Genomic DNA, 24,945 nt, shown 5'->3' with positions numbered 1-24,945 from the left:
GTCCCGGCACCGTCCCTCGGTCCCGGCACCGTCCCTCGGTCCCGGCACCATCCCGGGGTCCCGGCACCATCCCGGGGTCCTGGCACCATCCCTCGGTCCCGGCACCATCCCGGGGTCCCGGCACCGTCCCTCGGTCCCGGCACCATCCCGGGGTCCCGGCACCGTCCCTCGGTCCCGGCACCGTCCCTCGGTCCCGGCACCGTCCCGCGGTCCCGGCACCCTTCCTCGGTCCCGGCACCGTCCCTCGGTCCCGGCACCGTCCCGGGGTCCTGGCACCATCCCTCGGTCCCGGCACCATCCCGGGGTCCCGGCACCGTCCCTCGGTCCAGTGCCTCCCTCGGTCCCGGCACCGTCCCTCGGTCCCGGCACCGTCCCTCGGTCCTGGCACCGTCCCGCGGTCCCAGCACCGTCCCTCGGTCCCGGGGCCGTCCCTCGGTCCGGTGCCTCCGCTCGGGCAGGAGCAGCACAGAGCCGCTCCGTTCTGTCCGTGCTGCAGCATCTCCACACCAGAGTCAAGCGCCCCTCACAAAGCAGCCCATGCGGCTTTCCCAGCACAGTTCGCAGCCTCCGGACCTCACGGCGATTAACGCAGGGCTCTTCCTTTCCGTTCTAGCGCGTGTTCTGCTCTTCGGAGTCACTGCCATGAAGTGCTCCGTTCAGTGCTTTGGTGCTGCTAGGAGAGGGATGGGTTGGTAGCAGCCCCGGCGGCCTGTGGTGACTTCTGTCAGCACTCGGAGCCCTCAGCCCTTTGGAAAGGCTGGCTGCAGCGGGCGCTGGGTTTGTAAGCACAAAAGTTTTGGGAATTGCTGCCATGGTCTGCTCTGATGGTGAGAGTGTGTAAGTCCTGTTGCTGGGTTTCCGGAGGTACAGCGTGGTGTTTGCCTCTCTCCTCTGTAGGCAGACACTCAGACCATGAGAAGCCATGGGGATTGGAGCACATATGCTGAATCTGGAACTGCCCCCCCGGTCAATCAGTTTTTGTGTGTTCCCTTTTTCTTACACCACTTCAGCTCAAGGGAGAGTTTTTTTCCTAATGAGGAACTGAAATAAAAAGAAATGTCCGAAGTTGCATCGCTGCTGGAAAGCTACTACAGGACAGCACACAGTTGTCTCTGAGCACTTTATGCTGAGTAATCCTCAGACAACTAATTATCTTTCAATATCTGTCTTAATATTATTATTTAAAAGAGGAATTTGGCTCCTAAGCCCCTTGGTTGCATTTCTTTGTTTGTATTTCATTTCCAAGTGCTCTGCACTCTCTCTGCCACAACAGCTGGCAGATAAGCTTGCTCAAACAAGTATTTTCGTGTATTATATTTCTACCATCAACACTTCTAGAACAGGAACAAGCACAAACAGATTGACCCTGCTCCCTGATCCATTGGCTGCCTCCAGAAGCAGGTCTTAGCTTCTCAAGGGAGGCTGGTAGAGAACAGCTCTTGTAGCAGTTTATTGATGTGTTAATGTAAATAGCCAGACATATTTCCTGGTTTGAAGTATGAAGTATGTGTATCATTCTGTATTCTATGCTGTAGTGTTCCACTCCAGCACCAGCATGGTGCCCCCTGTGCTGCTCTCTGGGGTCTGTGCTCTCTGTGGACTTATTTTCTTTTTTCTTCCACAGGTGCTTGGGGTAGGAATAACTTTCCATCTGTTTAATTGATTTAAAAAGTGGAACTCAACAACTCTGAGAAATTTAACACTGTGACTCCATGACCAGCAGGTTGAACTCAGTGGTTGCCCTATTTTTGGCCGTGTTTTCTGTTAGCAGGAGTGTACACGGTGCACTGATTTTATAGGATATTTTAAGTGATGACCAGGTAGATTACAGTCACCTTGAAGTTTTTTGTTGTACAAATATGTAGAGGCTTCTATCAGAAATCTGCCCACAAAAGTTGGTGTTTCTGTGCACCAAACTAATGAATGGTGTCCAGCTTTGCAGTTCAAAACAAGAACTTGATCAAATGTGAGCCAGTATTAATGTTCATTTTTTCATTAGCTGATGAACTTAGTTAGACTCTCCATTTTTTGTCAAAGAAAATCTAGACATTTTTGGAAGCTGGATGTTGTATTGGTGTCAGTTTTAAAACTATTTAGAGTGAAAGGAAGTATGCTGCTCCAGTTTAAGCAGTTATTTGGAGTTTAAATCAACTACAATACTTTTCTTTTAAAAGGGCATGAGAATAAAACCCAAATAGTTCACAATTAGCTCATGAAAATATTTATCTTGAAATATATCAACTTAAACAGATTATTGATTTATGTTGGATTTTTTGACTTGTTTTTAGGTTTGTTTTTGTTTTTAGTTTTAAGGTTTCAACGAGTTGAGGACATTTTCTCTCATTCTTTTGCTTGTTACCAGGAGAAGGGACTGACCCCCACCTGGCTGTGCCCTCCTGTCAGGGAGTTGTAGAGAGTGAAAATGTTCCTCCTGAACCTCCTTTTCTCCAGGCTGAGCTCTGATTCAGGGTGGGGAATTTTGCTGGAAATTTTGCTGATTGCATTTTTTGTGGTTATTTCTTTGCAGAGGCAAAATCATTTCCTGTTCAACCCATTTCAGAAATAAGAAATGAAAGGGAGCACTGTAGATCACATTAGAAATCTATAAAGGCTTTTTTGGCTTCCAGCTACTGCTTTACCTGTTGAACATGGAATCAGCAAATTGCTAATACAAATGTAGGTTTATTTATATAGAAAAGAGGAACAACTGGAATATTATGTTTTCATAATGCATTATGGAGAATCTCTTCATCTGAAAACTTGGAATCATACTGTCTACTTCAGTTAATATCTACTAGGAGAGTTCCCATGCTAAATGCCTTTGGGGAGGAGATGAATGTGATAGCACATACCCACACAAGGCAGGCTTTAGGTGTGTTCTTCATCAGTGACCATAATTACCTTCAATTTATTGTGTCACATATTTGCTGTGTGATAGTAAGAGTGCTAAACTGGTGTGCCAATTAACATGACCCACAATCGCAGTTTGAGAAGCAGATACTGATGAATTACCACTTTTTTATTGCTTTTTTATTCCACTGTAGTAAAACGTGAGTGGCTTGTTTGAGTGGAGAGCAAAGTGATCTCCTGGGGAGTGTTTGCTACACAAGTGTTTTGGCCTAGTGATTAAAGAGCAGAAACTTGGAAAAAAGCACATTCTTTTGTAGTGGAGAGAAATCTTGTCTTTCTGCAGCTCAGCCTCTCTGAGTACACAATGGCACAGTGGCTGCTGTGAGATCAAAATATTGAGTGCTCAGCACTGACGTTGAGTAATGTTGGGATGAGGGGCACTTGGTCTGCAGACAGGTAAAGTGCCCGGGCTTTAACCAGCAGCTTGTATTTTGGGTGGTGTGTTCTTTTTAACAGCATAAATGGGAAACAAGGGAACAACTGATAGAACATTTCAAAGGGGAGACCACAATTTCTCAGTTCCTTTTGAACCTGCTCAGCTGACATCTCAGTTTCCTCGTTCTCCCTGTGTCTTGGTATCCTGACAGATGTCTTGTTTTTCCCCAGCCCATGTGCAGTGCTGGCTCCTTCTTCATCCAGAGGCTCTTGAGTAATCCAGCAGGAAATTGCAGCAACTCTCAAGAGTAAGCGAGACCTCAGTCTTGGCTTTGTGATAATCCCATACAAAGCACCCTTTTAACCTTTAGGTTTGTGGGTTTTCCTTCACTTGAGTCATTCTGTCAAGTTTTGGTAGACTTGGGCTAAAAGTCATGCTGCTCTTTGAACCAGCAGAGCAGGAAAATGCATTTCCAAAGTGCCACAAGTTTCCCTTCTGCATAACTTCCTCTTTTGCTGCATCATGTTTAATTTATTTGAAGTTGAGGATGACTCAGGATAGCTGTAGTAAGGCAGAAGTATTTATTTCAAGGAATATGACAAATGGTGTATACTCGTAGCATGTGTACAAGTCTATTTAAACCCCTACCACAACTTATGTGTTTTGGCCTTAAATTAATCATAAAACATTTAATTTTAACAATTCCATTATATTTTCAGCTAAATCAATTCCAACAGATGAGTGAAGCAGAAGGTGATGGGAGATCACTGCCAAGGAAGGATCCTGCAGTTGGGTGGTATGATCCAGACTAGCTATTGTTTGTATTTTAGCTTCTAATTCTGCCACCTTGTGCTAAACACAGAGTGTTCCTTGTTTATAGATACTTAAATGTGATATAGATCTCTATATAATCTTTGTTAACTGCATCCAACTTCAGCTGAATCCCACTCCTATAAATCTCTTCACAAATAACTGCATGAGATACCTGTGTTCTTTCTCATGTTAGGTGGGAGATCAAACTAGGTGACTTTAATAGTCCCTTCAGACATCAAATCTGTGAAGTTATGCTCTCTCAAAAGGGTAGCTAGGTTGGCAACATCTTGAACTTAAAATCAATTAAGTGCTCAAGCTCCAATGCTCTGAGATTTTCAGATTTTTGACATGAGTTGAATGGAAGCTGCTGCTAATTGACTGGGGCCAGAGAATCAAAATGTCAGAAGCAGGATAAATATAAATATTTAACTTCGGATTTAGAGTATTAACCAGGACCTGATACCTTTCATCTGTGTGTAAATGGCAAGACTGTGTAGTCAAATAGCCTGGATTTGACACTCTTTAGGAAAGACAAAGTATGGATCTGAGTTATGAGCAAAATTTGATACCACTGAAAGCTGCCAGTATCAAGCGAGTCCTTTGGTGACATTGTCAATTAATTAAACTCATCAGCTTTCAACACAACTGTTCCTCCCTGGCCCATTTTAGCTTATGTGACAGAGCTGGTAGCTGTGATGTCTGGGACTTTGGAATACTATAAAGTTTGCCTCCTGAAAAGAAATTATACTGGAACTCAATCCGAGTTGCATGAGGAGCCCCTTAAAATGTAGCTAAAATTTAATCACTGTACTTAGGAATATAAAGCATTTTGAGATGTGCCTCACCTACCTGGTAGGCAAATTGCTATTTCATGGGAGAGATAATAATTTCCTTTCAACATGTGCAAATTTGTAATGTATTAAAATAAGGAGACTATTAGTGTTTGAATTTTTTTTTTTTTTATTTTAAGAAAATTATTTTGAAAAGCATGTTAAGTGAGGTCTTTGATTTTTCCCAGTAAGCTCCTATTTGATTTGTCTTCTGATCCCTCGTTGATTGTGATGGGCCATTATCCACTTGCAAATTCCTTGGCTGAGCTTGTGGAGAGCAGAGTGGCCATGAGACAGAGATCTTCCTGGGAGTGTGCCCAGGCTTTTGAACAGCCAACAGCCCTGATCCATGCTGGGCCTATGTGAGCTGGCATTTTGTCCCTGGGCTAATCTCGTGGTAGCGTGACAGGTGAAGTCAGTGCAATAAAATTTAGATAATTTACAGTAATGTCACATGCCAGTGTCACAAAGCCCTGAATAAGAACAATAATGAAGGAGATGGAGAAGATAAACTGTTTCATAGGAGTTGTTTCAAAAGTCAAAAGTCAGTTTCAGAAATAATAATTTCTTTTTTCTCTCTGAAACTGAGAATGCATTTCACATTTGTGCAATTAAAGATTCTCTCCTCTTCCCCCCAGTTGAACAATTTTTATTCTAGAATATCTTCCAAATGGTCTCAGAGCAGCACTGGTGGCAATTTTTCTGTGACAATCCTTTTTATTAGTAGTATACATCAGCCCAACTGGACGGGCTAGCTTAAAATGGCATTACAGTGGAACTGCAGCTGTTTGTGCTTTTCCCGTGTCTTCAATTGGGCTACATTTATGGTGATCCTTAAATTAACTGAATTCCTTTAACTGAAAGGAGATGGGATGGCTTAAATCAAGTATATCCCCCCCCCCCACCAGTCATTATCACACTGGTCTGCAGCAGGGTACCCCACTCCTTTAGTGGTGCTTGCACAAGGCTGTAGGAAAAGCCATCAATGATGCCAATAACAGGAAGTTTTCTCTCCAACAGTATGTAGCTGTGGTCAATTTTAAAAGACAGTGGGAAACTTTCTTGTGTAGGAACAATTTGGTTTCATTTTCTTCTCAATCCTGCTTTTGATTCTCGAGCATTTTTGCCTGTATGATTGCAGCATGCCCTCCCCTCCACAAGTAAAAATGTCCCTCTGCCCAAGCAAGAGGGACTGAGTGTTACTGAAACAGCTGAAATAGATGGATTTTACTTTTACTTTAGGTGTATGTTGTCTTAGATCCATGTATATCGTGTGGTCTCCTTCACTATCTCCCTGAGGCTACAGGTGCTTTTCTGAAAAAAAAACCCATTACCTGGGCTCCCATGGCTGTGGGAAATATAAACCTGCCTTTTTTCATCCTGTCTTGTTTTTGTACCTGACAGCAAAGAAGCTCTGAACTTCTAATCCTAAAACTCAAAAACTGAAAAGAGAATAAAAAAGGAAATTACTGCCTAGCACTGCTGTCTAGTTCTCAAGTACATGGTGTGGTTAGTGGCATTTGTATCATAAAACTTCAGCTTGAGCAAAACCTGTGACAAGTTGCTCCACAATTGTAAACTAATTCCTATAGGCTCTGGCCGTGTGCCAGGCCTATTTGATTCTTTAATATAACCCACTAATGATCCTTTTATTGCTGGAAAAGAAAGTTCAGCTTCCTGCCCAGTGTCCTTCACTTATGCAGAGAATTGGTGCAGTGTGCTTTGTAGAACAGAAGGATCCCATTTCTGGTTATTAACTGTGTGGTTCATGTAGGAGTTTTATGTCCCTCAACCCCGCCTTCTTTCTGAGCAGTGTTGCTGCAGTGGAGGATGTTGTTACCTCTTACCAGGTGGGGGAAAGGTTGTTCTGTAATCCTGAGAAAGATTCGAGTTGTGCAGCAGCCACTCGGGGTTAATGAAGCATCCAGCTCCTTATGGAATGGTGACGCTGTTGCTTTGGTGCTCTGAAAAGCCCATTTGAAACTGGCACTTCTGCAGGCGTGGAGCTGTACTTGCTGGCATTTCTGCTCTAAAATTACTATTAGAGTTGGTCCCAAAGAGTTTATTAACAAGGACCTAGCAGAGGAGATGGACAGCAGGTAGAAATGGGAGGTGAGACCTGAAGAGGCTGAGCTGAAGCTTGTACTGTAGCCAGGACTGAGCCCTGGTAGTTCTTAGTGTTGCAGTTCAGATCCACTCTCATTCCTGGGAGGAGGCAATGTGGTAGAGCCAAGAGAAAGACATCCTATTTATTTCTTTCCTTTCCTTTTGCTTTTTTTCCTTTTATTTATTTTCTTTTCCCCAGGCTGTGCAAGTGAAAGTCTGTGGCTGGATATTGACCAGACCTAAGGGCAAAAGAAGGGCAGGAAGAGTCTGCTTTGCATTTTAATTCCCAGTAACAGTTTGTTCTATGTTAGAAACCATTCCTGTGTTAATGTAACACTGGGAAGCATTGTTACTTCCAGTTACTCACTCCCCTATCTTCCACACTGGATGTGTACCTTCCTGGCCAGCTTTCCAGTTTGGTTGTTAATCTTCCATAACATGCAAACTAGAGATGACTGACACGGAATCACTGATAGGGTTTGTGTTGGCCTTGGGTAAGGTGTGAATGACTTCAGCCTAATGGCCTTCACCTTCCAGCAGATAAACGTTGGGTTTGTGTTTCCTGTGCTTCTCACCATTCTTTTGGAGCTGTAGAAATTTAAAGAGAAATATGTATTAATGTATCCATTTAAAGGAGAGAACTGCTTAACACTGCAGAGATGCTGTAAGTCTTCCCTAGGGTTTGGATGCTCTCTATTACTGTTTGAGGAACATTACTGCAGCATCAATGATGCCTCAAGATTTTAGCTTTTATATTTTTCAGATCCTGTACTGCATTAGTATATAACTCTGAACTCCATGTAGGGTGTGAATAAGCTCTCTTCTCAGTTTGGTCAGACAAAACAATCCTTCCAGATCCAAGGACACCCTCTGCTTCAGCCCCAGAAAAGAATAAACAAAAGTGAATGTGGGGGGGAAAGGGGGGGAACAAACTGAGGGACTGTGACTTCATTACCCAAAGCAGTAATTGGAGGATTAACCCCTGATACGCAGATAGACCAAATTTATTACTGTCTGAAGAACTCATAATCCTCATCCATCTTGGGTGTGGCCTCTGCAAGGCTCCTGCACTGCCAGGATGTACCTGTTGAAGACCTTTAACAAATACCTACATTATTCTCTTAACTCTGTCTAGCCTCTGTTCTAGGTAGCCACTCCACGGCATCATTTTCAACAATTATTTTTACTGCTGGGTAAAGCCAGTGTGAGGCAGCTTTGTTTTAAGCTTCTGTAATGGAGTAGGAGTTGATTTAGACTTAAACTCAGGACCAAAACTCCAGCTGGTCTTTTTCAGCAGGCTTCTTCAGCATCATCTGGGGATTTTGGGAAAGGAACAGACAGGAATTTCCCTGTCTCTGTTTTGCAGCTGAGTTCTAGGCTTTCTGTTTGTTCTTTAAATGCTCTATTGGATTATGTGCAGGAAGCCCAAGATACGTGGCACTGAACTTTTATTTCTTTTAAAGAAACCAGTTTCAAGGATGGCTTTTTCAATAGCAAATAGTTCTTTTCCAGAGGGGAGAACGTAATAGAAAGTATGAAGTATTAGAGCAGATTTAATGCTGCTCAGAGCCTCCCCTGTTGAATACCTTCCTGTAATTGAAGATCATGTATTTAAAACCAGTCATTTAAATGTAAGTCCTACTGCCAAGATTGCCCTTAATACAAGAACTGTGTTTATCTAAAGACAGATGGGAGTGAAGGGTGTGAGTGAAAGCTGTGGCAAGGGCCCCTGTCAATGATATCCTTAAGTGATCAGGAGAAAGTCCCACTAATTTGTAAGTTTTAAACTCCAAGAGACCCCTTTTCTGCTGTGAAGCTGTAACAAGCATCTCTAATCTTTCCTCATGAGTGTTTCCATTGTATTTTAGTACTAGAGGATTAAGTAAATTGTGTGCCCAGGGAGTTCAGTGTAGTGGGCTGGTGATTTCTGCAGTATTGTATCTCACCAGCAGAGCCTCCAGCATCCTGCATCCAAGGGAATGCTGCTGCATTTGGGAGTCAGGAGAAGGCACAGAGCATGGTGAGTGTGGATTAGTAATAGGTAATGGTTGTTATCCTCAGCACTTGCTTGTGGGTAAGTGGGACAACAGCAGCACGTGGGATAATGGCAGTGCTGACTGGCATGGATGTGCTGGCTCTCGTGCTTTCCCTGGGAATGAGTTTTGTGACATTTGCTGCTGAGTACTTCCCCTTGTGAGGGGGGAATGCTGTTGCTGGGTCACCACAGCCCTGGTTCACAGAGCTGCCTGCAGAGTCTTCTCAGTGGGCTGTCACTGAAGGGCAGAACTGTGATGTCCAGGGCAAGGTGAGCAGCTCTCAGGAGAGCACAGAGCCACGAGCCAAGGAGCAGGGGTGCTCCCCAACATCGGTGTGTTAGACCTCTTTCAGCAGCAAATCCAGAGAAAACCCTCACAGCCAGACAGTCCAAGGTGGGTATTTTCACCCCCAGCCAGAACAGGACACAAGAAGCATTGCAACTCGTTCTGTTTCCCAGGACAGAGTTCAGAAAGACAAAGGCAGATGAAAGCAGGAGCCTTGAGGACAGGAGGCCAGGAGCTGGTGTCTCCCTTCAGCCGTTGCTCCTTGTGTTTGTTCTCCAGGGTGGAGTTCAGTAACTTTACTGCTGTACTGAATATCTAACAAAAGTTGGCTCACTCAGGAGAGATTGTATTGAGCCTTTGTGTCATATTCTTACTCAAAATGAGTTGTTTAGGATTGGAGTGGATGCTGGAACACACACTGTCAGTGTGGTGATTTATAAAGGCGTTAAGTGGAACTTCCAGCTCCATGAAGACAGATCCTGCCTGATGAAAAACACAACTTGAAGATTCCCTGATTTAAAAGTAATACTAATAATTCATTGTAGAGTCCTTGTTACATTTAACATATCATCATATATAGTTTAACCCCAGCCAGCAGCTGCTCACTAATCCCTTCCACCTCCCTGATGGGATGGGAGAAGACTTGGGGAAAAAAGTAAATCCCATGGGTTGAGAAAAGAACAGTTTAATAATTGAAATAAAATATAATAATAATAATAACATAATTGTAATACAAAGAGAGACAACCAAAAAAGAGACAAACAGAGCAATGTATCCGCTACTAGGGAGAAAATAAATAAAAGTATATTTTAAAAAATAAATACTTAAGAACTCTATCCCAGGACACATAGCAACATTAGTCCAGTCCAGTCTGGTCTCAGGGAGAGCAAGTTACTTGTATAGAATTCAATTACTTATGTGCTTTAGGCACTATGTCTTCTGATAGGGACCCCTCTCCTATTCAGGATGGGAGGAGTCTGTTCTCAGAGCAGAAGCAGATCCTTACAGAAACAGATCTTTTCCAGGAAAAGATTTTTCTGATCTAGGATAGAATTGGGCCTGGAAAACCAAGAAGCCAGTAGTCAGTCCTGTTTCCTTGACCACAGGTCTCTCCTTCAGCCCACATCCCTGTTCCCATGTGCTGTGAAGTAGTAGGTTCTTGTTGGCCATCACATGGATACTGCTTCCTGTAGTTCCACATAATTTTGGAAAGGTTCCACTTTTATTCTCAGGGATAATTCTACCAAATCTCAAAATCCCACCTTTTTTTTTTTAAGGACAGAATTTTTGTTTTCTGGCCAGCTACATTTTTACATTCAGAAGTGCAAACCCTTGCTTTGTTTAAATAAGAGTAAATGAAAACCTTCCAATGGCTTGGCAGCCCTGCAGTCTGTGTCTTGGATACAATAGGCAGCTTGTGTTCAGTTCAGAAGTTAATGGACGTCTGGGGCAGTTTCTGCTTTGCTGTCAGGCAGAAAGCTGTTCATGGACATTTTGGTCTTATAGGAAAGGTTTAAATTAAAAAGGGAGGGGAGGGCCCTCTCAATATCTTCTCCCTTAAACAGTGTCTTTGTTTTATTCTGAGCTTCAGTTACTGCTATTCTTCCTCTGCTTTCCTTTTCTAGGACTTTTTCCAATAAGCGAAAGCAACACAATTGCAAACTTGCTCAAGACATTGCTAAACCACATGTAATGTAAAGAGGAAATTAGTATTTTGTTGAATAAATGAGCGTAGATAAGGTCCTACTTGGGAACTAAAGAGCTCCAAGCTTCTACAGGGCATCTCCTGCCCCAGGCAGGGTAGGTGTTAGAGGAGCTTATTATGTTAGAGATGCTGAAATGTTTTGATGATGATCCAGAAAATAGGTGCTCTTTAAATGTTATCATCCATTCTGGTGCCAGAGACCTGCTTTCTGGAGGTAAACACAAAAATAGTTTGAATGTGGGGCTGGAGTTTTGTTTTGTTTTGATCTTGTGTTTAAATTGCTGTGTAATTGCCCCTGTGTTGTTGATTTGTGGCTGAAGGTTGCCTGAAGTCTGGACAAACCTGTTGAGGAAATTTGGGCTGTTTTTATTCTGCTGACCCATGATGGATGCCTGAGTGCCTCCAAAAAAAAAGTAATTTCTTGGCTGGAGAGGCACCAGCTGCGCAAAGGACGCAGCTCAAATGTGGAGCTGGTGGATTTGTGCCAACCTTCACAGTGCCAAAGCTGGAGCACTGAATGACAAATGTGTCACAGCTCAGCCAAACTGTCCTGCACCCAGCCAAGGCTTTGTAGTCTCATTGCACTAAACAAGCTCATTTTGTGGACAGGTTCGGAGGTGCACATGCCTTCTGACAGATCATCAGTGAAATAGATTCTCTGCAGATTGTGGCTCTTCAGTTCTAAAATCAACCACTGCTTTCAGTATTCAATCTCTTTCGTGTTGGTAAACAAAAGCAGGACTGGAAATACTTTGAGAAAATGATTTTCAGAGCAGTCTGTCGCATGGGTTGAGAAGTGGCTCCGTGTAACTGAAACACTTCTGCAGAGAGCTCACACCCAAAAATAATTAAGTAAATTGTTGTAGTGCAGAGATAAGGCATATTTGAACCAAGGATATCTTAGTTTTATCATCATCTTGTTAATGACAGTACAACAAAGTCATTTTACGTTCCCTGCAAGTAGGTATTTATCTACCACATGTAAGATGTCACATCAGGTGTCAAAATCCAAGTTGTGAATTTTCCAGGAGGTCTGATTAAAACCAAGTTTCCTTTCACCATACTGAAAATTCTATTTTGGTCTGAACTTGTGTAACTTGTTTGCATGCTGTGCATTCAGATCTTTAGTTACAAGTGCATATGTGGCTTGTGGTGTCCAGGATCACAGATAAAAAACATTACTTGAAATGTTTCCAAGAAAGCCTGATTCCTACCTGCATGTTCAGTATATTCCTTTTGCCTGTGTTCAGAACAGGGAAGTAATTAAAGTTGGAAGCATATGAGTAAGAAGGACAAAGTGTTAGTCATAAATGGAGGGGATTTTCCTAGGTCAGCTTAAGATTGGTCTAAATCTGATCATTTTGTCCAGTCCTGGACATTCTTGCTAGATGAGTTCTCAGATGGAGGGTTTTTCCTCAAGAGCTTTATTTAGCAGAGGCACTCCAGGCTGGGAATGCCAGAGGAACATGTTGTTATCAGCACCTGTAACTAAGCCTTGGCAAAGAGAGAAGCAAAAGGGGATTGTCTGCTACAAAATGTATGTCCAGCTCTGAAATACAGTAGGGCAGAAATCTTTCTCTTTTATGTTTGGCCTATTTATAGCTGTAAATACTTAGTCCTTTCTCTAGAGCAGATTAACCAGAAGTGCTTGGGGTAAGTATTTTGGGAAAGCTCTTACTCAGGCCATGTGCTAACTCCATCAAGATCTGAATACAACTTCATTCAAGTGGATATTCCAATTGGCAGCACTTCTGCCTCTCTGTTAAGAGATGTGTCTCGTCCCTCTTCCAGGATTCCAACCTTACTATACACACGGATAACCCAGACCTTACACCATGTTTCCAGAACACCATCCTGGCTTGGATCCCCAGCATTTACCTGTGGAGTGCTTTACCTTTTTACCTTCTCTACCTGAAGCGCAACAAACGAGGGTACATCGTGCTGTCCGTGCTGAGCAGGTTCAAGACGGTGAGAGCTCTTTGCAGTGCCCCACGGGCCACATAAACTTCATTTTTATTAGTTCAGCATCTAAGGAAGTGCTGCACTAGGGTTTAAACTGATTTCCCTCTGATTTATCATATTGAAGAGCTTGCTCATAGGAACAGTTTGCATACAGATCTCTGAGGAAGGAAATCCATCCTAGGATCCATCCTACCTTTGTGGGTAGAGGGAAGAACTGATTGCTCTGCCTTGAGCAGCCCCCCTTTGTGAACCAAAATTGTGTTGCTTCATCCTTAAGTAATGTTTAAACCACTGAAAGCTGCAGAGCAAAAATATTAAGGTAGGTCTGGTGGGAATTGTATCTCTTTGTGAAAGTAAGCACAAGAGTTTTTTCAAGCCACTCTCCCCACAAAATAGCAGCTTGATTTCATCTGCACCTTGTGCTTAAAAGATTTTTGGTGTCAGTAGCCCCTCAAGTCTGTGAGTGGTTGGGTCTAAGAAAACCAAGAAAGTCGCTTTCCATAGGCCATTAAATAACTTGGGTTATTTCTGGAGATAAAACCAGGCTTCTGCTTCAGGACATGTCTGCCTTTACTCTGGATGCTGCCTGTGTTTCCAGTCAAAATTAAGTAGGGGGAGAAATCCAGGCAAATACAATAATCTTTCTACTGGTTGTGATTGGAAATCCCTCAGAAAACAGTTGAGATGAGATCCTGGGATTGAGTGCAGTGGGACAGTTCATCAGACTGCAGCTGATCAGTGATATGATTGTGTTTGCGTAGGTTTGTTTGTTTTGCTGGGAATCTGTGAATCAGAATGGTTTTTTTTTTTTTTAGCTCTCTGACCACCTCTGGAGAGTCGTTTACAAAATGTCATTTCTGTTTGCCTTCTCTCAGCTGTTTGGTGTCCTGCTGTGGTGTGTGAGCTGGGCAGATCTCTTCTACTCCTTCCACGAGCTCCTGCAAAGCAGAACGCCTCCACCAGTCTATTTTGTAACTCCACTAGTCATTGGCATCACCGTGGTTCGTAGCTGTTTCTGTTCACTATGGCCAGTATGAATAACTTTTTCTTAGACAGATGAAGGATGAAGAGTCCCTTTGCCTTCATTGCCTTATCTGGACCTCTTTTAGCTGCATTGTTAGTATTTGTATCACTGAAGCAAATCTTGCTACCAAAAAGGCTGGAGTCACAAATCTCTCTTACTCTCAAGTAGATTCAGCTTTGTAAATTAAAATATTTGTCATGGAGAGATTGTTCTGCCTTCAAGCCTGCTTTCACCCATTTACCCAGGTTTGTGATCCAGGTCTGGAGGGAATTTGAGTAGGACTTTGCCTAAATAGAGAGATACAATAGAGCCTGGTTTGTGCATTGTTTAGTATAGTATTGGACTTTGTAAAGCTGTGTCTTTTATCTGATGACTGTTCCTCCATTAAGGAAAACAAGTTGGCTTTGGCTAGGATGACAACAGGCTAGTGACTGTTGTATAAAAAATAAAGCAGTAAAATTTGCTAATATTTGTTCCCAGCCCTATGTGCAAAGGTTTAAAAACTGAATTTTGAAGTTGAGGCTCTGAAAACACCAAATCAAATTATTTCACTGTTATTTGCTCCTCTCCTTAGATGATGGAGATTTTCCCATTGACTTCTGTGAAGTCATGATGGGGCTCATTTCAGAGAGGTCCTGCTGTCCTTCCAGGCAATGAAGTTGGCTCTGTGAGCTGCCCACTGAGAGTGCAAAGAAGGGGAGCACTGAGATGGGGTTGTGTTCACGTGTTCCTGTATTTACTTTTACAGCTCTTAGCCACTCTGCTTATCCAGTATGAAAGACTGAGAGGAATTCAGTCCTCTGGAGTGCTCATTATCTTCTGGTTTTTGTCTGTGCTTTGTGCCGTGGGGCCCTTCCGGTCGAAGATCATGACTACAGCAGCTCAGGTAACAAGCTATCCTTGTTAGCACTTGGAGAATAGGAGATGTAGCATCCACGTCTGTGTGAAAAGAATGAATCTGAGTTTGGAGTCAGATGTGAGCCCAGGTTTTGCCAAAGAGAGAGAGAGAGGAGTTTGATTCCATGGTTTTGACTCAGACCTGTGTAACTAGAAGGGAGCTAGATGTCTCACATAATGTCAAAAAGCAGATTTTGCTCAGCCCCAGGCTATACTGGTAACCTGTTAGACATAAGAGAGCAATACAAACACTGTGTATATATTAACAGACTCCTGTCTTTTTGTCTCTTCCCCTTTTGCAGCCTTTTGCTTAAATAGGGATGGGTAGTAATCGGATTGTTAAATTCCTTTTTTACTTAGGCAGCTTGGCCACATTAGTCAGCTCCTTGGGCTTCCTTGTGTCAGTGCCTGATGTAATGAGGACAGCATTTTGTCTCCACTGGAGATGGAAACAAGAGAGAAAGATGGAGGGAGAGGAAAGAAATCTGGGCTGTTAAGATTCCTGTTTGAAAACATAGCAGGTTCTCCCAAAGTAAGAAACTTGTTGATTTTTTTTACAGAAACAAATTTCACTAAGTAGGGCAAGGCAGATTTCTCCAGTGGTTGGATCATCAAAGCCTGGGAGAGAAAAAGAGTGCTTGGAAAACGTTAAGATGATTGCTTCTCCTCAGTGAAATCAGTGTTGATTCTGTTTGGCAATTTCTTGTTTTCATTCTTGCTTCTTTGTCATATTAGCAGCATTATCCTATTAGCAAGGATTTTCCTGTAGCAGGCTGTTGTAAATATTCCAGCAGAGATTGAATTAAAGCTTAACTGAGAGCCTGGGTAGAACTTTGTCAGATAATAGCTGCAATCTGGTGAGGCCATTTCAAACACCACTTAGAGATAGATTTAATAAGTGAAAATATTGGACTATTAATGTTGAATCTGTAATCATCTTGAAATTGTGGGTGCAGAGCCTTAGAACAAGTCTGGGTAACATTTCTCCTCCACTGACTGCCCAGAACCAAATATTCCTTCTCTTGCACTTAAGGTTTAAACATTTTAAGTGAACAATGAGAGTGTTCAGAATGGCATTAGGGCATGAAAGAGCTGTATAAAGGACATACCCTCACAGCAAGAATTTTAGGTAAACTGCAAACTCATGATTAGGAAAGGAAATCTCTCTAGAGCAGATGGAACTCTTATTATGCAACACGGTGGTTTTCAGTTTCTTCTGAAAGTATTTAGCACTCACTGCTTGTCAGCGACAAGGTATTAAAGTAAAAGGATGTTCTCTGATCTGGGTTAACAATTCCTATGCTTAAGACACGATCATGCAAGAACCCCCAGGGGTAATTTAAAAGGATATTATGTAGACCCGATTCCAGAGGGTGTCTGCATGCAGTGAAGATGTATAAGCACTTTGAACTTGACATGATTTAATGAAAAGCTTGGAGATAAGCGTGTTCTTAGGTGCTTGTCAGAGTACGAGCATACTTTTGTGAGATAATTCCTGCTAGGAACTGCTCTGCAGTATTCAACTGTAAAGGAAGAAAGGAAATGCCAAAAGAAGCAGTGAGAAAGGAGAGAGAGAGCATGGAGAACTTGGAAGTACAATGAAACAATAATTTACAGTGTTTCTTTTTCCTCTAGGGCCATGTAAATGAAAGGTTCAGGTTTACCACGTTTTACATCTACTTTGCTTTGATAATCATTGAGTTGATCCTTTCATGTTTTAAAGAGAAGCCTCCATTTTTTTCCCCCGTTAATACAGATGCTGTAAGTATTTTCCACTTTGCTTTATTTGGATTTTACAGACTATATGGTGTTTTGAGAGTTCCACTGAGAGTACTTGTCATTGAAAGCAGCTTGGGATTGTGATAGAGATGACAGTACTTAGTGGCCCTCTTACAAAACACTGGGCATGGAGAGTAGTATTGGGGTTTGGAGTCTTTTTCCATTATCTGTGTCATCAGAAATGACTTGAAGCTGTGTAGTACTTGAAAGCAGCTGTCCTGCTTGCCGCTTCACAGCAGTGTAAATTATATTTATGAGCACTGAAGTGTAATAATAATTATTTCAAGAGGGTTTTTTGAGGATATGATGCTCTACTTGCTTAACATTCATCTCGAGTTTGTGAAAGTCTATGAGGTTTGTCTTAATAAATGAGTTCTATATGTGTTGAGAACAGATATGGAAGAACATTGATAACAGAAGATATTAGTGGTGTCACAGGTTAAATTTCTTCTCCAATTCAAAAATAGTCCCTATAATTGGATTTATGTTTGAACCAAGATGAGAGACAAGTTGAGCTCGTGTCCTAAAATGAATATCTCAGAAACTGTAGAATGGCATTTCACTTTATAAGTGTGATCTAAAGGTGTTATATGAAGTAATTTTTAGGTATAAATGGAGTTCAGTGTGGGAAATGGGAAATGAAAAAATCAATGTTATGTCTCATTAGGACATAGGTATGTACATGTAGTATACCGTATAATATGCCAAAAATTATCAAAACAGACTGTTGTCATGTTAAAGTAATAGTAAATGTCTTGCTTTATTTATTTTCTTTTTTTTTCCCCCCCATAAATTCATTATAGAATCCATGTCCAGAGTTAAATTCAGGCTTCCTGTCAAGATTGACATTTTGGTGGTTTACCAGGTGAGTTTTTTCTTCAAGCTGTTGGACAGCTGACAAACCCAAAACCTGCTGGTGATCTGTGTTGCACAGAGTGAGCAGTACAGAGGTTTTCCTTCTGTGAGTATTGATGTTGGATGCTCTTTCATCCACAATAGTGTCAGCACTTTGAGCTTTTGCCTTTTTAGAAACACAAACTTTTTCCCTGCAAAGTATGGCAGCAAGAGTGTCATGACAAATAGGATGTGGAGCCTGGCTGTGCTCAACACATGCAGGAATATGACCTAAAGCAAGAGGTAGCTCTGTACTCCACAAGATAAATTGTGGCAGCCTTTCACCCAGCTGAGAGTGCATTTTTTTCCTGTTGAGGTTCATGGGTGAATGCTTTTTTATAAGGACATTTTCTGTGCAAAAGGAAAGGTAAACTGGGTTATGTATATAAATTACTGCCGCCAACTGAGGTTGCAGACAAAAGGTATGTGTATCAAAGACACAAATTTGAGACTGGGCCTGCTACTCCATGATAAAGAAGTGGAACAGATGTCAAAGGTCATGTTAAGACCCAGTTTTTCCACAGTGGTTGAGATCTTCATTCTTCCACCCATGTAACTTTATTGTTCTGGTAACAGCCCTGTAAAGTTATTTTTAGTGAGAGGATGACAACTTCCTAAACTTCCAGAATGTTCAGCTTCCCCAGTGAGATTCTTGGCAACTGGGACATTTGTATCCCTTGACAAAATTCCCTTTGCAGTTGAGGAACTGCAATTTTCAGAAAAATCTGATTTTCCTTTTACTCCAGTGAGCTCCACTTTTGCATTTTGTTCACCCCTGACAGTTACTCCAGATCAACTTTATTATTTTCACTTCCAAAGCTCCACTGTTTCCATTTAACAGCACAGTTTCATCCAAATGCTTCTGTTAGTTGGTTTTTGTCCTTTTATTTCTGAAGTAGTGTTTTCAATAAAATTACATGTAATTAGAAATACATCATGTCCTTTCCTTAATTGCAAACATCAATAAAAGAAACAAAGGGTGATAATTATTCTCCAATCTCCCTTTCTGTGGAGTATCTTCTTGCTTTTGTTACCTTGATAGTCCTAGAATTACTGGCAATGCTTTAAAACTGAAATTTCAGTTTTCCAAACTGAATTGGACTCTTTTTTTCCCTATGTGCAGCATGGCAATTCATGGGTACAAAAGGCCTCTGGAAGACAAAGATTTGTGGTCGCTGAACGAAGATGACACTTCAAAAACTATCGTGCAACAACTGAGTAAAGAGTGGGACAGAGAAAAAGTAGAGTGCAAACAGTAAGTAAACAAACAAGTCTGAAAAGTTGAGAGATTGATCTGAGTCCTCTCAACACTCATTAAGTTGCTCATCCATGAAAATGAGGCAACTAAAAATGCATTTGCCACTTCAGCCTTTCTCTTCTTCACTTATTAATAGTCAAACATTCTTTTTTTAATATGTCTAGGCAGAGGCAAGCAGGAGCCCTGTGGGGATTGTGTGCCACCAACACACACTTTTTAGGTGCTTAAAATCTCCAGGGGCAGGTGGTGCCACTTCCCACGTGGAGAAGGGCTGAAGATGGGTGAGAAGCTGTTGAGTTGGTTGGATTTTAGAAAATGAACAACTTTTCACCACTGAGCTGGTAGCTGGCTAACTGCATAATTGCATCCCTCCCAGGTGTGCTGGAGCACAGCTTCTGGGCACATAAACCAAAAGGAATTTCTCATCATCTCCATCATGATTTTTTTGGCCTGGCAGTATTTTTAGCCTTAAGGCTCTTATAGTGAGCAAGTCTTCACTTCTCAGTAGTAAAGATAAGAAACTCAAAACGTGAAAGGCAGGAGGGGAAGAGACATCCCACTTTATTGCTGAGACTCTACTGCTGTTGCCTAGAAAACTAGCAGCAAAACTGTCCTAGACTCTGATGGAAATGGCATAAGGGTCAGAACTTGCATACCATTATACCCCTGCTTGAGAGGATTTCCTTCTTATTGCATGTTCTGTCCTATCTAATCTTAAAAAATTATCTATTGTGCAACTCTATTTCCCTCTCCCACTGTTTGGTGTCCAAAATATTTCCAAGCAAATAGATGTGATAATAGCATGTTTCAAATGAAAAATGTCAATAAGGAGGGAGCTTGTGCTTCCATTTCCTTTCATTGTGGAGATTTCTTTTCCATGTGGAAGCTCTCCTCTGTTCTCTTTTTTGTATATCCTTGCCAAATTGTAATGACCTTATTATTTGATAATATTAGGAGAGAATTGTAATTTTCTTGGCAAGACTAAATATGATGTGGAGAGTTCCACTTTGCAGCTAAAATTTGAAATATTTCCAGCACTACACCAGCAGCTGTCCACTAATGCTCTGCGTGGATGTGTTACAGTTCTACTTTGAGGTTTATTTTCAGGGTTTTTTTTCATTGTCTTAATGTCTCTATTTTTATGGTGTTGAATAATGTGCATAGTCTGGGTTCTGGTCTTTTTGCAGACATAAATCTTACTCCCTCAGGCTATTTTACTGTAAGAGCCCAGCCATTGTGCAGGAGTGCAGGGGTCCAGGAAAACTTTTACTAGGAAACCAGAAACGCTGGCTGGAGTTTTGTCAGGGGATTCATTGCGTTTTGGAAACTATTCATATAAACTGAGGCCAGCTGGCAGTGAATTTAGCCATAAATTATGAGTCATGTTTAGCTCAGGTAAAATTTTGTGGCAACTATATTAATGATTCTAAGATGGGGAAAAGAGCAAAAACAAAGCAAATCACTGTACTCCAAATCGCTGAGTTTCATGGAACTCTAAAAGCTCTTCTTGTTCTTCAGTTAGAAGTAGATATTCTCTATTAATTCCTGTCAAATAACATTAGTGTTAGTTGCTTGAGAGACATTGTAAATATGTTTTTTTCCTTTTAACTTTCATTAAATCTGCTCTGAGCAAGCTTTTATGACATTAAAAATGCTGTGTCAATTCATACACACATTGAAAGTTAGATGAAAAGTATTTGTGGTGTCCATAGTAGTAATTTATTTTTAAAAGCTTAATCAGTTGCAGCTCTGTCTTAGCTAAAGCTTTAAACTTGTTTTCTGGTAATGATTATCACATTTCTGTTGTTCCCAAACCTTTTTTGCTTCACTGCTGTCTTGTGAGTTACTGTTAAATAATTGCTAAAAATTAATTTGTTTCTTGTGAGTTACAGGAGAGACCAGCATGGATTTAAAATGTTACTATAGATAATAAAGGACACGAACAATATTTTTCCTTTCTTTTGCTCTCTTTGGTTATACGTCTGAAGTTTCTACTCGCTTGCTTTACTGATAAGTGCAGTTTCTTCTGAAGAAGTTAGAGCTATGCTGGATGGAGAAGAGAGCTGGAATGTCCCTTATTTTTAGTTAGCTTCTGATTTTAGAGACCGTCCTTATGAAGACATATTGAAGATGCAGGGCCTTGTCAGCACCAGTAAGAAACTGTGTTTTCCCACGAGATAAATCAGTACCTATTATCTGCCCTGCTGTAAATAATGGCAACCAGGCACACGCTCTTTGCTTTGATAAAAAGCTGGGTGTGAGCAGTCCCACACACTGCTGAAAACCTGACCTCACCTAGCTACAGGTAGTAAACACTAAAAGTGCATTTTATCCCTTTGGGACTCTTAGCTGCAAGAGAACCATTGCTTTGCTATTAGCTCAGTATAATAAACATTTTTAATAGCACAAAGTCATGGGCAAGTAGTCTTGTTTCTTCAAATCCTTCAAGGGGTTTAACAGTCTGGTTGCCAGGAAAACAAGGCTTTTCTCATAAACTCTCCAGTTTTGATCTGGGAGACAAAGACAACACTGTTTGTTCTTGTCTGAGGGGAAAAAAATAAATTGACTGGTTTAGGTTCTCCCCCAGCCCTCTAGCTTTATTGCAGAGATGTTGGGATTTCCAAATGGCTTTTTCTGAAAGGATGTGGACAAGTTTATACATGTGGACTGTTAGCATCAGTGATCACAGTGAATGTTCACAGGCTGTTGGAATTATTGGACTCTGCAGCTCCAAAAAATCTGCACAGGCTTTATGAAAAATCATAAATTCAACCTCACTTGGTAGTACTTACAAGTTGTTTTTCAAATGCCTTCTGGTAAATATTCACTGTTTCTAGGGTGTCTTTTCCATCTGTTTTTTTCTTGTAAAGCTTATGTGCCCCAGATTAATTTCCTTCTCCCTGTTCCACCTGGACTTAACTTTCCTGTCTGACATTCAGGGAATTTTCCTCTAGTCCCATAGCCCCCAGGAAACAACAGCAATTTGATATTTTCTGGTAGAAGGGTTGCCAGGCTGATGTTCGAGAGCAATTCTTGAAGGAAATAATTTCCCAGAGTGTACCTTTTCTTGATGGGCAACAGAAGTCAGGCACCTAAACCCCAAAGGGGCTTCTACAAAACCTGCCTGGGGCCCTGAAGAGCAGTTTGGGCATGTTGGGCCCATTTTTCTTCAGTCACTCTAAAAGAATACGTGGAAAAGTCACTTTTGTTAGCTTATTTGGCAGAGAGAGAGAGGCAAAAAGTACAAAAAGAATCCTAGAATCCTGGAATCATTAAGGTTGGAAAAAAAACCCTACGATTACCAAGTCCAATGGTTAACAAAATGGTTGCAGATAAACAGGGTTTAAATGCCTTAATTGTCAACTGAGTAAATTTAGTTGCCTAAACCCAAGGTTTCTCTCCTGGAAGAATCTGCACAGCTGTGGTCCACATCTTGGGGATGGCCCAGCTTTGAAGGTGCTGTGGTTTCTACTCAATTTCAAGTCTCCAGAAATGCAGAACTTGGTATTTTCAGAGTGCTGTGCCTGCTGCAATGCCTGTCTCCCCAGGGGGATTAATTTTGCTTCTCTGGAAGCAGCTGTGTGATGGATAAGGGTACAGGTTTAGCACAGCCACTGATTGAACAGCAAACACAGGCTCAGAAGAGCAGGTGAGGGTGCCTTGTGTGGGATGCCCATAGCACTTCTTTGAGGATTCCCATAGAAGAAATTGAGATCCAAAGTCAAGTCTGTGCTTTGAGGAAGTCCAGCCCTCCTCTCCTCCTCCTTTGGGCCACATTCTCATCTCTGATTTTCTGGCCTGTGGGTTGCACCCCATAAATACTGCAGAAAAAATTAAAAAAAAAAAAAACAAGACTCAATTGCATGCACCTTGATGGTGTTGGAAGTCTTCCTGCTGGTCAGTAGCAGAGCAGAGAAGGGTACAGAGTTTGGGGTGTTCCCACAGTGCTGTTCACACAGGACAGTGCCATTCTCATTGTCACTTGTCTCCTGTCACTTGTTTTGTTTCCCTAGGAAAGAGGATGTGTCATACATGAAGAAATCAAACCATGTGCAGAATCATGTTGGTGGCAGCCCAGAGGAAGCAGAAGTCCTGATCAGAGACAAGAAGCACAATAGGAAACCTTCCTTTCTCAGGGCTTTGTTGAGGACCTTTGGGCCATACTTCTTAATTGGCTCCTTCTTCAAGTTGATACAAGACCTGCTCTCTTTCGTCAACCCTCAGCTATTAAGGTCAGTTTACTCTGTGAGTAGTTTCTGTGTGTGATGCCTGTGGACACTTGGCTTTGGAACAGGACATTTGTTTTTGAAATGAAGAGTTAGTTTCCCTCATAGTGCCACATGTGTATGCTCCCTCACCTTACCCCTGCAACGCCGTGAGACTTGAGTTCTTTGTTGTGGGCCCAGCTGTAAATTGGACAAACTTCACTGAAATGCTCCATTTATAAATCTCCCATCATGGGCAGCTTTGACTTACAAATTACCTGTTATTCTGTGATTCAGTCCAAAGCAATTTCTCCCCATTTCTAAAGGATTAGCTGTGAAATCAAAGTGAAGCACTGCTGGCTGGCTCCAGTGGTCTCTGGACACCTGATATCCTCATGTGTGGATGGTGGTTGCAGCTGTGGCGTGACTCGATGTGCAGATGTTGTGTGATGCTCCAGTGTATGGGGCTCTGGCCATGCTGCTGTCATCTGAGGAAGGTTTTGGGCTCTTTAGATGAGTTCATGTGCTCTTAGTTGTGTTCAGCAATGAGGATGTGAGAGGCACAGTTGAGTGAATTCCCATGTGAAAGAAAATTACAGTTCTATTTAAAACAACAAAACAAAACAGATAAAGAGGTTGTGAGAGAAGTGATCTGTCCTCAAATTCTCTTTGTGTGAGGAACACCTTTACCTCCCATCTCCAGGGGGGCCAGTTGCTCAGCCTGATACACAAAGGAATTTGCACAATCCCTACATTTTTTTTCTTTTATTAGTATTTTTCTTAAACTGAGGAATTTGTCAGATAATCATTAGCTAGGAAGAAAGCAACAGTGAATTTCTACCTAACAATTATTAATGGAAAACCACATAGTCCTATTAATGCATGAGAGAGGAATGGAGCTTGGGTGGAGGTCACAGGTGGATGCAGGGAAAGGGAGAAGAGACAGCTCTGCTCCTGTTTGAGTATCTCTTAAAAATAACCCATGTTCTGAGATCATGTTGTTCTGTGGGTGGTTTGTGATATACCCAGAAATTTGCTAAAAAGAGGGTCTGACCAAGTGTGGTGACATTTAATAGATGACAGTCTGTCTTCTCCCAGAGCCCCTGCTGAAGAGGAGGCTGCTGGCTGCCTCCTGAGAACACATTAAGTGTAACCTATTCTGGGAATTTCTCACATTTGCATGAATTCCTGAATATGTTGCAGTGATATCTCAAGGCATATTATGGTGAATTTCTTCTCAAGTCTAAATTCCTGCCGTCTGGGAAAATGGTAAGGGAAGATGAAAAGCCATGGCTGTCTGGCAGACTGCATGTAAGATAGTTTTGTGTTTCTAAAAGGATTGGTGAATCCCTGGGACTACCCAGAGGAGGTTTTCCTGAAGCTGTTCCTTTTTGCAGCATGAATGAATGGAGCAGTGCAGAAATAAGATTTCTCTGGACTGGAAGAAGAAATATGTGGCAACTTCATGCTTCTACTACAAAGCTTGGGTTGCTTGATTTGTAGTTTCCAGATCTAGTTTCCAGATCTATTTTTCTCCTGCTGATTGTTTGAACCATGGAGGCAAACCTCTTTTTCTCCTATATTTTGGCAGTTCAGTATTCTGGTCAGTAGGCTGAAATTATAAATGTGATTTTTGAGAGCACTGGATATTGCCATGTGTCACTCTGCTTGCTTGCTGTGTGTCAATGTGCACCTTTGGCAATGAGAGCAGCTGGGAGGAGTAAAAAAAGGACTTATCAATAAAAGATGCTATAACCAGCTTAATGGTACCATTAAAAAAAAAAAAAAAGTAGGAGTGAAGGACTCTTTATGCATCCATCCAGGAGGATGTCTTTTAATTTAGTTTTGTTTTTTTTTTTTTTGTG

General features: G+C 41.8%; 1 protein-coding gene across 2 annotated transcripts in view; it reads left to right on the top strand.

Annotated features, from left to right (window-relative positions):
- Positions 1–24,945, top strand: part of ABCC3 (ATP binding cassette subfamily C member 3) — a 47,601-nt gene that overhangs the window by 379 nt on the left and 22,277 nt on the right. Inside the window, exons 2-8 of one of the 2 annotated variants that reach the window (XM_021555012.3) lie at positions 12,853–13,029; positions 13,899–14,024; positions 14,796–14,933; positions 16,580–16,705; positions 17,527–17,588; positions 18,741–18,872; positions 22,889–23,107. In XM_021555012.3, the coding sequence (XP_021410687.3) occupies positions 12,853–13,029; positions 13,899–14,024; positions 14,796–14,933; positions 16,580–16,705; positions 17,527–17,588; positions 18,741–18,872; positions 22,889–23,107 (980 nt within the window). The remainder of the gene's footprint in view (positions 1–12,852; positions 13,030–13,898; positions 14,025–14,795; positions 14,934–16,579; positions 16,706–17,526; positions 17,589–18,740; positions 18,873–22,888; positions 23,108–24,945) is intronic. The other variant, XM_085556801.1, reaches the window with a different exon arrangement.

This window comes from Lonchura striata, chromosome 18 (genome assembly GCF_050655825.1).
Source record: "Lonchura striata isolate lonStrDom1 chromosome 18, ASM5065582v1, whole genome shotgun sequence".
NCBI classification, from domain to species: Eukaryota; Metazoa; Chordata; class Aves; order Passeriformes; family Estrildidae; genus Lonchura; species Lonchura striata.
This window is presented reverse-complemented; position numbering and strand designations above follow the sequence as displayed.